This window comes from Miniopterus schreibersii, assembly GCF_964146895.1.
Source record: "Miniopterus schreibersii genome assembly, chromosome: 13".
Classification (NCBI taxonomy): Eukaryota; Metazoa; Chordata; class Mammalia; order Chiroptera; family Miniopteridae; genus Miniopterus; species Miniopterus schreibersii.
The window spans coordinates 33,492,971-33,511,101 of record NC_138113.1 but is presented as its reverse complement, the minus strand read 5'-3'; the positions used below and the strand labels follow the sequence as shown (position 1 = coordinate 33,511,101).

Genomic DNA, 18,131 nt, shown 5'->3' with positions numbered 1-18,131 from the left:
GAGAACTTTTTTTTTTTTAACACATTAATCCCAAAGGCAACTGAGGTTTCTAAGTTTCATCAGTATCAGATCACAAAACCTGTTCAACAAGGACCACTGCCTTAACATACTGGTTGACAGCTTCTTCCTCTTAGATAATCTTGGTGTTTCGTATAATTTCTCTACTAAGATCTAGTTTTTACACTAGTTTTCTTGAAGAGGTTTTATTTGATGATGCAAGTAAAATTTTCTGAGGTAAAAAACCTCGTATCACCTCCTTAGACATTTTTCTCTTCCCACAATCCTGACCCGAGGTAAGTGAGGGAGTCCCTTTGTGATGAGCCAGGTTATTTCTAGGTTCTAGAAAAGCCAAACCAGACCCTTCCAGATTTGGGCAGAACTATTTCAAGCACCTGAATCAGTTCCAGAAGCATCTCTGGTTTTACTGACAAGGGTCAGCAAATCTCTAGGACTCAGCTCAAGATACATGGTATTTGGTCAGCTTTGTATTTGTATAAGTAAAATGTTTTCTAATTCTTGTATAATTTATCATGTATATATTCCTAAAATCCTACCCAGGAACAAACCACCATAACAAGGGTTTCTCAAGTCGACCCCAGCGCAGTCCACCTGAATCCAAGTCTCTGGGGATAGGTTCCTGGATACCTCCTTTTTTTAAAAAAATGCTATTACAAGTACCTCTACATGCTGAAGTATGAGAACCTTTGCAGAGGAACAACTATAAGAGTAAACAGAAGAAATAAGTCCCAGCAAGCAGAGGCAGGCAAGATTTGAATTTGAGGATTTAATACTAATGGGTGAATAATATTTTTTTAAAAAACAGGTCAGTGGGGAGGGATCATGAACACTTTTTGCTTCAACAACTCCCATCTTCAGCTAGGCTGGCTGCATCAGCGTGCTGATACTTTCTTCTACCTCTGAGAGCGTCTTCAGAACTTGGTTGACCTTGGCCTCATCAAATTCCAAACACAGAAATTCAGATTCCTGGAAAACATAAATGGGTATTTTAGATAGAAGAGACCTTCAAGCCAAGGCTCTGGATCTGGCATGACCCTTACCCAGCAAGCCTGACTCAAGCCTCTATATCCCAAAATGATATTTTACCCAGCACAGCAAATCCAACGCAATGCCCCAACACTTCTCTGAGGTGTTTCATAAATGGTAAAGAGGTGTTCAAATGTCAGGTGTTCTCATTATAAGGCACATGAGGAGCTCTTCTCGTGTGTCATCACATTTGATCCCATAATACTTTTTAAGGTAAGTACTAAATATTGCTGTTTTATAGATGATGACCCTGGGCACAGAGGGGTTAACCTGTATCACAGAATCGGAAAAAGGCAGAGTCCGATTGTGAACTCCAAAGGCCATGCTGTCTCCACAGCACCCTGTAGTATAAAATGGAAGGAGGATTTGGATTGGCTCTGTGTTACCCTGGGAATTGGGCTAACTTGGATTTAGTGGTTATACTACAAATTGTGACAAGTGGTAACCAAGCTGCTTGGGAAACATCAATCATTGAAAAATAACCAGATCTTGAAACAGCTGTAAATATTTCTAGGGCTTTTCTACTTGCTGCAAGCTGGCTCTCCCAAGATTTCCATCAAGTACACCTTTAATCACTGTTAAGATCAGTCATTCAACCCTAGATTAGGTAGATATCAAAGGCAAAGGCCTCTGAAGTATGGTGACAGAAATTCCACGAGCACTAAACAAATCCTAGGTGTGCACTGTCTTGAGAGACAAGGGCAAATTATGTTTCTCCAAGAGTAACTATGTTCAAGACTCTTAATAACAATAATCATGTAATTTTAGAACAGTATGAATTATTAGGAATCATATAACCCAACTTCTTTGTTTTTCATATAATGAAATCAAGGCCCCGGGCATGTTTAAATTACATGCCTACTGTCCGTCTCTCGGTTGATGGCAGAGCCACCAGATCAATGCTCTTCTCTACATTTTCCTCTTGTAAATACTATGGCATTTCCCACTCCTGTCCCCAAAGTGGCAGGTAAAAGACCACAAGCCTCTTCAGAGGGAGGGAGTCACTGTCATCAGCTGAAAGAATCTTCAGGAGTTGATTTTGAAAAACTACCTTTGCTGTTGCTAAGCTGCTGTGCTGAGTCTATACTGATGCACTGAACATTTCCCCAGGAAAAACAAACGCAGATGAAAATAATGGGCCTCTCAGACGAAAGTCTCCCAAAGGGAGGAAAGACAGCTTTCCCTGACAAGAGGGAACTTTCTCCTCAAACCTACTTGGATAGGAGACGGGTAGAGTCTCATATGTGAGCTTAGAAACTGCCAGGTTTTCATTTAGTTGAAAGCAAAAACCAATTTTTTAAAAAAGAAGGAAGTTCGCTGTGTTTGAGCTTCAGGAGGAGCAACTTTATAGCAAATTAGGCAGTTTAGTTGGCTAAATGAAGAACAGGCCTCAGATTTGAAAGCCTCTAGTCTTCCTTCAGTTTTACTGAGATCTTTAGCTTGACTTTAAAACATTTTTTAACATTTGGCTTTTGAAACAATAGTCTAGAAACTAATAATTAGCAGAGCCTAACATATATATTTAGAAAGCTGGCAAAAAGATTGATGTAATCTCTATTTCACCTCAGTGAAAGTTCGTTACAGTGATAGATCACCTTGTTTTCCATTTACACAGGAAGAGATTATCAAGGACAATGATCACAGAGGCAGGAATACCTTGAAGAGTTTGTTAATAAGTAGCCAGGGTCTCTTCTGATCAGGGTCATTAATTTATTGTAGGTTTTAGTACTCACATTATTTTTGATTAGCCCTCTTAAGTATTGATGAAGCTCAGTTCATTTTTAAAGGAAACCAAACACTAAAGAGAAATAGCAGGCTAGATAAAGAAAGTCAAAAGTAAAACAAATATTTTCTATCCTCTCCCAACCTTCATCTCTCACCCCTTGAAACAATGCACACTAACACTCTTAGAAAGACACGTGTGACCATACGTGACTCTTAAAGAAGGTGTACCTGAAACTGTACTATCAATGCCTAGCTTCATCTAGTTATGCTATCAACCTTATCAGGAATTCAAGAGCCTTTAACCTGGGGCTTAACTCATGGGCTTTTTTCAAACTTCACGTGTGACTGGAGTACCCCACTGAAAGTACATCTAATGCATTTGAAAATATCTTTAGAAATGCAGGTGATGCTTATTAAGCCAGAGGCAGAAGGTACAGAGCAATCTGAAGCACTTCATTTTGTTTCAAAGTCCTGCACTCTGATCTGGACCTAACTGATCATAATAATGAGAGATGACAAGACTAAACTTTGGTGTTTAAATATCTGGCTGAATGATGTACTGCTAAACCAAGACTATCACTATTCTTTTCCCCCAGAGATTTCAAAGCAGCTTGACATATATTCCAATCCCCATTACAGATCAGTGGATAGTGAGAGGTAGAGGTACCATCAATCTTCATTTTGCCACTAGAAAAAAACAAAACAAAAGAAACCCACAGACTAGCCCCAATTATGCAAACCCAGAATTCCCAGCTCTTTGACTTAACCTATCATTGGCTAACTACTCACATTTGCTTCTGAGTTTGGACACTCAAATATGATTTGTGTAGTACATGTAACAGAGTAGAATGGGAACTAATCGAAAATGCCTGATTTTTTGCTGATTTGCATAAATACTAAGACTTAAGCATTTTCAAAGATATTTTAGAAACACCCAACAAAAGCAAATAAAATGGAGTCAAGTTATATAAACACAAAAAGCTCAACACAATTAGATCACTGACTGTTTCTGTTTTTCAAAACATTGTACTCCAATTGATTTTATGACTTTTTGTTTTCGGCAGGATTTAATGTTTACTTATTAAGATTTTCTGTATTTTGAAAAACTTTGGCTAAAAAATATTTGGGTAGAAAACTATTTTTAGGTGCTCTGGTTGGATCTGCAGGAAATCATACTAGTTTTTGGCTAAATAGAACTAGTTCCCAAGTGAAAATGGACAAAGAATCAGAGGAACAACTGCTGAACAGCTGAAAAGGCAAATGACATTGAAGGAAGGAGAAATTTCACTTAAATCTTAGAGAAACCAAATGACAAAACTCTTTAGCACTTTAAAAAAAGTGTTTTGCTAATTTTAGTTTGAAGTTCAAACTGGGGCCCCTCCTCATTCCTGATGAGGTATATTCCAGAGCAAACTCATTTGCAAACAAGTTTGACAAACAAACTAAAATATATTTACATGACAGAAATAAAGATTAAAAACAAAACAAAACTCATCCAGCCCAGCAGGCGTGGCTCAACGGTTGGGCATTAACCTATGAACCAGGCGATCTCAGTTGGATTCCTGGTCAGGGCACAGGCCAAGGTTTCAGGCTCAATCCCCGGTGGGGGGCGCGCAGGAGGCAGCTGATCAATGACTCTCATCATTGATGTTTCTCTCTCTTTCCCTCTCCCTTTCTCTCTGAAATCAATAAAGACATATTTTAAAAACAAAAACAAAAAAACCTCATCCAGAGTTGCTTGTTTAGGCAGTACCACTGGTCAGGCAGGAACCAAGTATGCAATGGCACTTGCTTTCTAAGGGGTTCTTGATAATCTACAGATTAAGATGGGGGAAACATCTTAATATATCCAATAAAAAGACAGGAGTGCGGCAATGAATGACAAACTCCTTGGCAGAGGAGGAAGACAGAAGCCATATTAATCAAACCAATTCTGGGACTGCAGACTTCTCCAACTAGAGGGATCACCAACTTGCTCAGTCAACAGCACCATCTCTTTGTTCCCAGCTTTTTCAAAGTGGTTTCTTTTAAGTCATTAATGACAGCATGATTAAACAGAAACAGGCAGAGTGAGAAAGCAGCATTTCCCTTGGCCTTGCTCTGGAAGAAGCAAATAGGTAAAGAGGGCAAAGTGGAAATGACCAAGGGTAAAAGGATTTTCAAATTCAAAAAGTGCTAATTTGGGGGAGGGGGGTGGTTTTTTTCTGAGGTTATGGGGAAAGGGGATTAGTTTTGCTGGGTTTCCAACAAATTCCAAATATAGTTACATCCTGAGGTACTACTAGCGGTTGGGTCTTTAATGTATGAATTTGCAAGGGACACAATTCAGTCCATACAGTGCCCAAAGCTTGGAGGATCCTCTGTTTGTCAAGCATTTGATAAGTGTTTGCAGATGATGATGATGATGATGATGATGATGATGATGATGATCTCACACATGATTCCAGGCTTGCTGTTCATATCATACAGAAAAGAATTTCTAATAGTCCAAAGACAAGAAAACATATATACAAAAACTATCTGAGGATTGCTCAGGTCTGCCAGCCCAGTTTGACAAAAGCCATATCTGGCCTCATCTTCGCTGAACTTGATTTTGAAATGTCATTTAATCTATGGGGGCTGCCAGGATAAAAGCTGCCAGGAAGGGGATTGGAAAATGGTTTAAAAAGAAATCTCTCATAATCCTCTCTCCCAAAGCCTATATGTACCTAGCCTGCCATGCTATGTCCCAACGCCCAGCCATGAAAACTGACTCAGGGTCTGGCACACCATTCTGTGATAGAACATAGGAATGGGGGAAGGAGAAAAGATCTGTAGTCGCTGCATGAAGTTAGTCACTAGCCTCTCTAGCTCAAATAACTTATTCAAACTTCTGGTGGTGGCAGAAGAGAGAAGACTGCATCTTTATTATATAGAGTTGAATTCTAATATCACTTAAATTGCTGGGCCTTTGTTCACATGCAATAATCATCCCTCACATTAACCCGGTGCTTCATAGTTTAGAAAACACTCACATGCATTGACCTCAACTGATCCTTAGAATAGCCCTGTGAACTAGAAAAAGTCCAAGTCAGGGATAAGTTTCTTTGAACAACTGTGGAAGTGACACCTTGTCAATTTGACCCAAAGCAAATCTTTTTAGCTATATTCGGCAGGAAGACCTTGTCAAATAATGCAATGGATTTTGTGGAGTTTTATATACTTCTGATCCAATTTATGTAAGAAAAGAGTCCACAAATCTAGAAACTAGAGGACAGTCCTTTGCAAAAGACAGAGTAGGTAGTCTTCTCCTAACTGGAGAAGAAACAGACTTTCTTATTTGGCCACCATTCATTCAGTAGAGTTTGGAAGCAGTGGAGGGAATAGAAAAGTTTGAGGGGGGTGCAAGGATCATCTCTAGACACTGGGGGGAAATGAAATGCCACAATTTTAATTTTAAAAGAGTCAGTCTGCAAGACAAGAGTAGGAGAGATTGTGGGGAAAGTGTGACAAATCTGAAGGCATAAGCAAATTCAGAGGTTTACAGAAGTTACAATAATAATATTAATAGCAATGATAATTAACAATAGCTAAGATTTACTGGACACATAAAATATGCCAGGCATTACACTAAGTACTTTACATGCATTATTTCATGTTGGTGAGGATCATTTTATCCCATTTTACAGATGACGAAAGTGAGGAAGGGTGATCAACTTGTATAAGGGCACACAGGTGGTAAGTGGCAGAGCCAGTTTTTGTTTTGTTGGTTTTTTAAAAATATATCTTTACTGATTTCAGAGAGAGGAAGGGAGAAGGGGGGAGAGGGAGAGAGAGAGAGAGAGAGAGAGAGAGAGAAACATCAATGCTGAGAGAGTCATTGATCGGCTGCCTCCTGCACACCCCCTACTGGGGATGGAGCCCGCAAGCCGGGCATGTGTCCTAACAGGGAATCTAACCTCGATCTCCTGGATCCTAGGTCATTGCTCACCAGGCTTGTCGGGCTTCAGAGTCTGAGCCCTTAGCCATTTCACAGTCCTGACCCACATTCATATGTAACATAAACATCATTAATAGTCACTAAATACCCACATGTGAAAGTTATTCTAGGATTCAGCTCACCTTAACAAAGACTCAAAGGAAAGCTGAGTGCTGACAGTATGATTACCCAAAGTCAATCTAAAGTGTCCTGTAAAAACACTTGGACAGGCAGTAAGTCCATCCTGGTTGCACAGAAAGAGTTTTAGCTCTAAGTGTAATGGGGTGACAGCACAGCTACGCTATTATGTGCACGTGACCCAGGCAGAGAAGCATATCATAAAGAGACTAAGTTTTTATTCTGAGGCAAGATGGACTTTTATTCCCTCTTTGGGGGGCTGAGGGTGGAGAAGGGAGACACAGGGAGGATTCAGTTACACACACACACACACATACACACACACACACACACACACACACACACAGCTACCTATCCCCATCACCAAGAGTTGGAGGCAAAGTTTACCTTGTTTTTCTGTGGACTAATGTGTGGCGCTCCCTGAATGAGACTCTCCCATTAACCCAAATCACAGCAGAACCAACATACCATGCTTAAACCTGGGATTTTTTCCATCAATAATCAGAAGTAATTCCCAATTCCACCTTGTTGTCTAACCCAAGAACACCAAATTATTCAACTTGAGGAAAATCACACCTGCATTTATAGGAACGTTTGGGATGTAATAAAGATAAATACACTAAATTGTGAGTTTAAACCTTTAGTATCCTTCATATTTGGCCCACATCTATTCTCTGGCCAAGCCAAGGGTAAACAGGAATAGGTGGAGTGACGGGCAAGAGAGCTCTTGATACTGCCCAAAATAGCGCAGTTCAGTCGGATGTAACTGTCTGTCTAAAAATGTAAAGAGAGTGCAGGCAGCATAAACACTGCTAAAAATAAAAATAAGCAAACAAATAATTAGTAAAAATAAATAAGGCTTACTCTACTTTGTAGTCTACCCTTCTGTGAAGGACACATTTATCACTCTATCCAAGATTATGTCAATAAACCAGAAATATAAATTATCTAGAAGCATCAAAAGAAATGGGACAAAAATAGTAAAAACAACTGTTTTGAAGGGAAGTGCTGTATGTTCCCTAATGGAGGTATAAGAAAAACATAGTGACAATATGATATATATTTCCTCTGTGAAACTGCAGTCTCTGTTTATCTCCTCGACATGGTTTGATAAATTCTTTGCCAAGGGAGGAAGAATGAATGTAGTCCTTAACTCCTAGCTGAGCTGGGTTTTAACCATGCCTCAGCTGGGTTTTGCTGGTTTCTGAAGAATTTTAAACAAATTTGTAGAATTTAAGGCACTTAAAATCCTTTGTTACATCATTTCAAGTCTACAAAAAAATATGACAAAAATATGACTCTTCCCATACTTTCTCCAGATTCACCATTTGTTCAATTGTTCAAATTTTGCCACATCTGCTTTGTCATTCTATCACACAACCACTTGAGAGTAAGTAGGGTGTGTCATGCTCTTTTATCCCTAAAAACTTCAGTGTGTACTTCCTAAAGACAAGGATATTCTCTTACACAGTCATGTCATCTAATCTGGTCTTTATCCAAATTTTATCAAATGCCCCCATAATGTCCTGTATAAAGTTTTTTCCTGCTCCCAAATCAAATCCACAATCACACATTGATTACGTTTAGATGTATCTTTAGTCACCTTTAATCCGGATAAGTTTCTCAGTTAGCCTTTCTTATGCTCCTTGATCTTGACCTTTTTTAACAATACAAGCTAGTTACTTCATAGAACGCCAATCTGAGTTTGCCCAACGTTTCCTCATGATTAGATTCTTTGTGTGTGCACGTGCTTAATCTATTTATTAGTTCCTATCCCCAGTGATTAGTGAACACAGGCTTTGAAATCAGACAACTTAAATTCAAATCTAAATCAAAACTCCACCACTTTTGAGCTGTGAGACTGTCTAGGTTTTAGTTCCCTAATCTGTGAAATAGTGATTTAACGGATTTAACTGGTAAGGTTGCTGAGAAGATATAATGAGATAATGTATCTAAAGCAACTTAACACAGTTTTTTGGGAGTGGGTAAAAATGTATTTTACACCTTTTTGATTTAACCACAGTATCTCATACCCAGCAATATTAAAATAATATTAGTTGGTTAAGCAACATCTCTTTTTACTTTCCCAAAGGGAAAAAAAGAAATACTTCACTCATATTACACGCTGCCTCTAGCAATCTAATCTGGCCACATACTTCATTACCAGCTGGAGACTGGCGGCAGCATCCAGCTTCCTAGATGCTGCTATTGGGGGCTCCAGGTATCCTGCCGCCCCCCGCACCAGCCCAAGAAGTGCACAAGGGCTGGCCGGTGAAAGAACGCCAGAGGCGACACCGTGACCGCGCTCCTTCCTGTGGCGCTCTCGCAGATGCTGGCCGGTGCAGAGGGTGGACGAGTATGACAGAGGCATCACCCGCAAAGACACTCGTCATGCATCTCCATAGCCATGTGGCCCTAGAAGCCACATGGCCCGTGGCTCTGTGGAGCCCACATGCAACGGAATGCCACTGCGAACACAAGCTGACCTAGCCAGATTCTGGGCTGGGCTGGACCTTAATATGGAGCAGAATCATCTGGGCAGTGGCTTTAATCTTAGCTCCGCTGAATACAAAATGGGACTTTTTCCATGGTGGGACAGAAGGATATGGGACCTTGGAAGAGAACTTACTGTTACCTCATCAATAAAGCTTTCCATAACATCTCATCCTCCCATGGGTGCTTCAGGAAATTCTTATTCCCGGGGCACCCTAAGAAGCCCATTTCCACCAGCAACAGGTGGGGACGCAGAGGACACCCCACCAATAACACCTTTATTTCATCTTCACCGATGAAGAATAAAAATACTATAACATGAATATTAAGACAGAACATTCATTAATTCTGTCATTTACAGGGTAGAGGCCATAAGTCTGGGTCTTCTTCCAAGAAATACGTAGATTGAAATGAACTGTTTTAGAAATGGGACTTATCAACTGGAGGTTAAATCTAAATAGATGACAATGAAGATGCTGTACTGTGAAGGTGACTATTAGCCTCTGTTCCTTAGGACATAATGGCTCTATTGGAAATTTCCAGAAAGTCATACAATAGTCCTCCCTTACCCATGGGGGATACATTCAAGAAACCCCCAGTGGATGCCTGAAACCAAACCCTATATATATTGTGATAGAACCAAACGCTATATATATTGTGCTAGTACCAAACCCTATATATATTATGTTTTTTCCTATACATATACACTTATGATAAAGTTTACTTTATAAATTAGTAACATTAAGAGATTAACAACAATAACAATAAAATAGAACAACTATACAATATACTGTTGTGAGGAGGAAGAAACTTTCTTCTACCCTCTTAGGTTCTTTCAGCTAGTCTAATAATTAAATCTACATGAGACAGATTAGATTAATGAAAGACAATAACTAAATTTAATTACATACATATCTACGGGAACCCTATACATGACAGTTAGAGGCCCCACATACAGGAGAGATTCAGAGACAGAAAGAGAAAAAGAGGTATGTACGAAATCTTGAACTGAGGGTGAGATAAGGCACCTAGAGGCTTCATAGAAGAGGAAGGTCATACAGAGGATGATCTGAAGATCATATGTTCAGTAATTAGAAATTTCTCCTGCCTGAAAGATAGGTTATAAAAAGTTATTTCTGGTAATAACTCTTATTATGGGCAAGGCTCCCAATCTAAATATTTTACAGAAGACACTTTTATCACACAAACATAACTGTTTCCCCTTCAAGGTGCTCTGGGTCAATGTCCACACTCCTCTACAGGGCTGACCACCCTGTCAGATCTAAAAGAAAAAGTGGCTGTCAGAAGAACAACCAACATTTTATTTGGGGCAGTGTGTTCTCAATGTGATAATCATAAAACGCTAAGTCAGTGAATTAGGCATCAAATACTTATTGAATGCCTTATACCAGACAGGTATAGTTCTAGACACTGAGGATTCAGCTGTAAACAGGAAGAGTCTGTGCCCTTGAGGAGCTCACATTCTAATGGGGGGAAAAGACAATAAATTAAAACACTTTAATTTAGGCAATTTCAGTAGCTCATTATTTTTTTATCTATATTAGACATGTAGATTGAAACTTCTGACATTATGAGAAAATTGCTAGCTGCCTCCCAGGTAGTTATTCAAAGGAGTAAAGAAGACTGAATAAATTATAGAGGCTGACCCAGTTCCAAAATTCAATTCTCACATTATTGTCTCCTTGCTATGAACTGAGCGTCATTGCCTCTGTCCTTTGGTAACACATACAAAAGCAGGATGAGATCATTCATAGGAAGATAATGAAGACCTAGATAGTATAAAATTACAGAGCACAAGACTAGAAATCTGAAGATCTAGGATCTACTTCCAATTCTTTCATTTAATATTCACGTGAACTTGGATAATTCACTTAAACTCCTAGAGCCTGACTTATTTCATCTGTTCCATCCCACTTTGTAGGGTTTTTTAGGAAAACCTTAAATGAAGCAATAAAACAACTGGAAAATAATTAAAACACTGGACAAATACCAACCATATTGCCAAATCAAAATGTTTATAGGGAGAGACAGAAATAACTATATTTAAGAACAAAATGAATCCCTGTTCTTGTATATTAGCTGTTTTTAAAACTTTGCTTCTATTCTATTGTCCCAAAGGGCTCAACTCTTTGAAGAAAATGGATCCTAAAAAGTGATGTAAGGATTCGAACAGACCTTCTTAGTGATTACTCCCCACTCTAAGATCAGAAAGTTACTTTCTGAAAGGTATTTCATTTCTTGGTATCCTACCCCATGATTAAATGTCATTATGAGTTATTCTCACTGATTATTATCGATTAGGAGGTAGGAAGTATGTATCAAGTCCTCTCTCTTAGCTGTTAAGACCTGGATTATCAAGGACCATGATGTGATAATCTCTCTCTTTTCTCCTTCAAAGACTATCCTTTCATTTTCCTTTGGTATCTCTATAGCCATCATCTTAAATTCAGCTGTCCATGGAGCAGGGGGGCCAAGTAGAAAGCCAAAGCAGGCTGGGGAAATATGGTGAGAGCGAGGAGTTGTGGGGCTGAAGTGGTGAGTACAAGCATCATCCAAAGAAATCATCATTTATCAGCTCTCGCCTATTGTTTGTAGAAAAGTGGGCTCTGTGTTGATGGATCTTTGTTATTTCAAAAGATTTCAGAAACCAATTTTTTTTGTATGAAACTTCTGAAATTTTATTTTATTTACAAAATGCCCACAGTCACCTGGGGCAACTATAAATTCATAGTGCAGATTTCTTCTCCCAGTGTAAAGGCAAGTCATTTATTTAAAAAGTATTTATTGATGCTGATATATAATTTATCATTATTCTGATTTGAGGAAATAAATATTAAGGGGGCCTACAAGCTAGACATAGGAGAGAGGACATTTCAGGCTACGCAAACATGTGCGAAGACACTGAGGTAGAAGTAGGCCTGGCATGTTATGGGAAGGGAAAAGAATGAATAGACCAGTTTGGCTGAAAAAGAGAATTCTTTTAGAGAAAGAATGGGACACAGATGGGAAAAAAGTGTGAAAGACATTGAATTCTAGAGTAAAGAGTTAAGATTTTTTTTAAATATATTTTTATTGATTTCAGACGAAGGGAGAGGGAGAGAGAGAGAGAAACATCAATGATGAGAGAATCTTTGATCAGCTGCCTCCTGCACTCCCCCTGCTGGGATAGAGCCTGAAACCAGGGCATGTGCCCTGACTGGGAATCAAACCGCTATCTCCTGGATCGTAGGTCAACACTCAACCACTGAGCAATGCCGGCCGGGCAAGAGTTAAGATTTTTATAGATAACCTTTAAAAGATAGTCTATAGACAATGGAGAGGAGGGAGATCATTGTATTTCCTATCTTGCCAAGAGTTATATGTTGTTCTTCCCATTTTATTTTTTCCAAAATAGAGGATAAGGCCAAATGTGAGCCCAAGAAATTTGAAGTTCTAAAAAATTCCCAAATGAATGCCAGTTTAACCAATCACACTATAAGTCAACTTTGTTGGCAGTGGTGGTCAAGGCTTTCAAAGCAAAAATTAAATGATCTCCAAAGGCTTACTTCTTTCTGATCAATAAAAACATTTAGAATTTAAAACCCAGAAAAGGTTACTGGACAGTTTGGCACATTGTCAGGTTCATCATCAGACAGGGCTCTCATTAAATTGCCTGTCAGCTAGCAAGAAACTGGATGGCAGGAGGCTGGCCTCAAGTCTTCCACTAGGGGCACAAGCCCCAGAACATACCACCATCCACATTCACCAGGTAGAGACAAGCCACAGAGTCATTTCTGTTTTATTCTGCAAAATACAATTCTGGGGGTTTCCAGTTCAGTTAATACTCTCGGTAAATTTCTGGAAACAAATAGCCAAGAGAATAGAGCTAGTGACTTTCATCATAATCTGTGATAGTAAAATACCAAATTAAATGGACTTTGTTCTTTTAGAGAAAACATTCCAGAAATAGAGTTGGAAAAGGCCATGCACACATTTCTGAGGAACTTAAACTTTATTACAAAGGCAGTGAGGGACTCATTAAAGATTTTTAGCCAAATAAATGAAATGATCAGAGCAGATTTTAACACTAACCTGGTGGTAATATTCAGAATGGCTGGAAGAGGGGAGAAAGACCAAAAGTAGGGAGACCAACTTAAGCAATGCACAGAGTTGGGGATGAGCATGGTACGTGTGTAGGACAGTGAGGCCAGTCTGGACGTCCGAGGGCCGAGGAAACTATCAGGAGCTGTTGTTACTCTCACATATGCACAAACTATCTCACGCATACGCACAGCTCACACACAGTGCCTCTACGTATGCTTATCAGTTCTATTCTCTTTCCGGAAAACTTCTGCAATAAACAGATGGCTAATAATTATTAGCCTCTCAGCTACAGTGCTCACCACCATTTGGCAGCTTCCCTACATTAAAAAGTTGAAAGTCTTCCCCGGACGGGCGTGGCTCAGAGGTTGAGCGTTGACCTAGGATCCAGGAGATAGTGGTTTGACTCCCAGTCGGGGCACATGCCCGGGGTTAAGGACTCCATCCCAAGTTGGGGGCGTGCAGGAGGCAGCCGATCAATGACTCTCTCATCATTGATGTTTCTCTCTTTTTCTCCCTCTCCCTTCCTCTCTCTGAAATCAATAAAAAGATATATATATTAAAAAAAAAAAAGTTGAAAGTCTTAAGAGTCTATCTTACCCTAAAATTATTATTTCTGCTTTAGCTGAGACTGTCACACCAAACCATGTGACAAATACCTATTTAGCCTTTTGATGGGCTACCCTTGTTCAGGGTTCCCTCTGATCTAAATAGCTGGGACCAGTCAGAAAAATAGCTTCTCTTAGGTCGATTAGCAAGGCAGGGCAGACTATGACAGACTTTTGAAAATTTTTATTTTTCATTTACAGTTGACATATTAGTTTCAGGTGTACCACTGATCACTCTGATAAAGTCTAGTACCCATCTGAAACCACACATAGTTATTACAATATTATTGGCTGTATTCCCTACACTGTACTTTCATCCCTGTGACTATTTTTATAATTGGCAATTCATACTTCTTAATTCCTTTCACCTTTTTCACCCATCCTCACAACCCCCCCTCCGATCTGGCAACTATCATTTGTTCTCTGTATCTATGAGTTTGTTTCTATTTTGTCTTTTCATTTATTTTGTCTTTTAGATTCCACATATAAGTGAAATCATATGGTATTTTCTTTCTCTGTCTGACTTATTTCACTTAGCATAATACCCTCTAGGTCCATCCATGTTGTCACAAATGGTAAGAATTCATTTTTTTCATAGCTGAGTTATATTCTGTTGTGTATATATGTACCATATCTTCTTTATCCATTCATCTATTGATGAACACTTAAGTTGCTTCCATATCTTGGCTACTGTAAATAATGCTGCAATGAATATAGGGGTGCATATATCTTTTCAAATTAGTATTTTTGGATTTCTTCAGATAAATACCCAGAAGTGGAATTGCTGGGTCATATGGTAGTTCTATTTTTAATTTTATTAAGGAATCTCCATTCTGTTTTCCATAGTGGCCACACTAATTTACAATCCCACCAACAATGCACAAGGGTGTCCTGTTCTCCACATTCTCACCAACACTTGCTATTTGTTGATTTATTGATGATAGCCATTCTGAAAGGTGTGAGGTGATATCTCATTGTGGTCTTAATTTGTATTTCTCTAATGATTAGTGATGCTGAGCATCTTTTCATATGTCTATTGGCTATCTGTATGTCCTCTTGCTATAGCTCAGGAAGAACAGAAAATAAGCTACCCTAGGTAGAGCAAAGAGAACTTTTAAAGCCAAGTAGACATGATGGCCATTTTAGATAAGCAAACATGTAAGATTAACCGGTACCCAATGGAAACAAATTCTTCATTCAACTAAAAATGGTATATATGTGCATATGTGCACATCTTAATTCAAGCAAACTACCATATACAAAGACTTAGTTTCACACAAGTGAAAAATGATTGTTCATTTTCTAAAGCTTTTCATTGGTCTTGTACATATAATCCTCTAATGCTGAAAATTTATTAAAATTTAAAATATTTGATGTTCACATGATTTCTCTAAGAATGAATATATTATTTAGCATGAAAAACATTTACTTCAAAAAATTATACTTGTTTAATAAATTTTACTTAGATTTAATATTTATAAACCTCTGTGTAATCTGAACCCCATAATACAAACCCCTAAACAAAATTAGCATAGGCAAGAAAGGTGATACACAAGCAAGAATTTAAATAGAAATTTAAAATCAAAGCAGGAAATTTAGCACAGATTCTAACAATCATATAGAAACAGATTTTCTGTGTTTTCTTAGCATTTTATACAACTCTAAATTTACTACTATATTGTATATATTTGCCTTTTTAAAAAATATATATATCTTTATTGATTTCAGAGACAGGAAGGGAGAGGGAGAGAGAGAGAAAAACATCAATGATGAGAGAGTCATTGATCGGCTGCCTCCTGCATGCCCCCAACTGGGGATGGAGCCCGCAACCCGGGCATGTGCCCTGACCAGGAATCAAGCCCCAATTGCCTGGATCCTAGGTCGAAGCTCAACCGCTGAGCCATGCCTGGCCAGGCTATATTTGCCTTCTTTATATGACTGTTTCCTGAACCTAGAAGACAAACTATGTTTGTTTACAGTGGTATCTCTAGCACCTGAAATTGTACCTGGCACATAGCAGGTACTTCTAAATGATGAATAAGTGGCTGATAGGAAGGATATAAGAATGGAACAAACTAAGGGATGTTTTGAATCCTATAAGCCTATATTAATGTCCCACAGCAATTTCATAAAAAAAATATACAGGTAGAATATATACAATTTTAAATTTTTAATTATTTAAGAATGGTCTACTATGGACAATAAAAGATTCCATTTCTATCTACATGGTTGATCTCAAGAAACATGTACATAGACCAACTTTTTCCTGAGCTGTTATCATCTGTGAAACAAAATTATTATTTCTAGTCATTATTTAGGGGTAGTACAAAGATGAATCAATTCTTAAAATTGCTCAATTGATCTGCTCAATGAATTACAGAATTCAAGTAAAAGTTGAAAGCAAAGTCTGCTACATGCAGTTTTTAGGGTATGACTGTGTTCTATATACAGTCTCTACCCACAATAAGCTCATGGTAGTACAGAAGAGGTGTATATACACAATAAATGACAATTCAAAATAAAATGTCAAAGATGAATTGAAACGGTTTAGTTCTGGTATTGTGAATGTATATACGAGGCAGATGTTCAGTCTGAGGGGAGGAATTAAAGAAATTCATGAAGAAAATGGTATCTGTTCTAAGACTTTTACAGGAAGAAATAGAGGAAGGGATATTTCAGAATACAGGGAACAGGAGAAGTACAAAAGTAGTGCAGAGATTGTTTGCATAAAGTTTAAAAGTCTAATCTAATGGAAGGAGAGTTAGGATGAAATACAATCAAGGTGAGACTTCATAATAAGGCATTAGGACTTTAGGTAATGGAAGCCATTTGAGAGGAGGTCAACAGTCAGGTGTAAATTTCAGGAAGCAGAGTGAAACACTAGAAAGGAAAACCCAGGAGAAGAGGACCTGATTTAGGGCAGTGGCCATGGGAATGAATGAATGAATGAATGAATGAATGAATGAATGAATGAATGGGCACATAAAATACTGTAGAAATACAGGAGTAGGTAAGCAAATGAATTAGAGGTGAGGGAGAGAAAAGTAATGAAGATCACTGATATTTCCAGTCTGGGTTATAAGATGCCATTAACTGAAACAGGAAATGAGAGGAAGAAATATGTTTGAAATAAGAATAACACACATTCATGTATAGATGTCTCTATCCAAAAGTTAACAAGATTAATAATCTGTATCCTGAATTAATTTTGAGTGCTAGATACACTGTCTAGTCCTAGGGAACCTTTAATAACAAAATGTTACTCACATTAAGGACATTTAGGTAATAAATAATAAAGATGGTGTCCACTGTTCTCTGTAAACTCTTAAATATTTTTTATAGAGGGACCATTATCATTAACTATTTATTAAGCACCCATCAGCAAAAAAATACACTAACCAGAAGAGACTGAAATTACCACTTCAGGTTTTTATCTAAAAAGAATTTCAAATTACATTATAATAATTCTTAGTTCTAAAAAGAGTAATTGTAGACTTACCGTGGTCTAGAAAGATTAGAAACCAGTTTTTAAAATTCATACTTTTGCTTTTAACTTATGTGAAGCAGCATTCTAACCTTTTAAAGACCACAAACTACATTTGTAAGTTAGGATAATAGTATTTGCCTGCCCACTTCAGAGAGTCATTTGAGAATTATGACATACTGTTCTTGTAGCTCTCTGAAGTGTACAGATAAAAGGTCTTAATTATCAATGATAAATGGAATTACTCTGATGTCATTTTTCATACCTCAGATTTACCTAAAATTTTGCTTGGAAGAGACCACAAAATAAAATTTAAAAATATTTTAGATATAAATCTTGGCTTGTCTAATCTAGATGTAGGCCAGTTACAACAACCACAGAGCCTATGTAGGCCATTTTAAAGAATACTAGTAAGATAAGACATGTATAAAAACAATGGTTACCATCTAAAGAATCGAAGATCAATCAGAAAACAAATAATGATGGCATATTTTCATCTAACTACAAAAAGATCAAATGAGGCTTTTTCAGACATCATACAATTGAATATATATATACTTTTTTAACAGATCAAGTATTT

At 38.0% G+C, this 18,131-nt stretch overlaps 1 protein-coding gene across 2 annotated transcripts in view; it reads right to left on the bottom strand.

Moving 5' to 3' along the window:
• Positions 1-765: 765 nt before the first annotated feature.
• COMMD1 (copper metabolism domain containing 1) overlaps positions 766-18,131 on the bottom strand; it is a 67,200-nt gene continuing 49,834 nt past the window's right edge. For both annotated transcript variants that reach the window (XM_081157084.1, XM_081157083.1), the window contains one exon: positions 766-984. Coding sequence is in view for 1 of the 2 variants with exons in the window: in XM_081157083.1 (XP_081013209.1) it covers positions 877-984 (108 nt within the window). In the remaining variant the exon portion in view is untranslated. The remainder of the gene's footprint in view (positions 985-18,131) is intronic.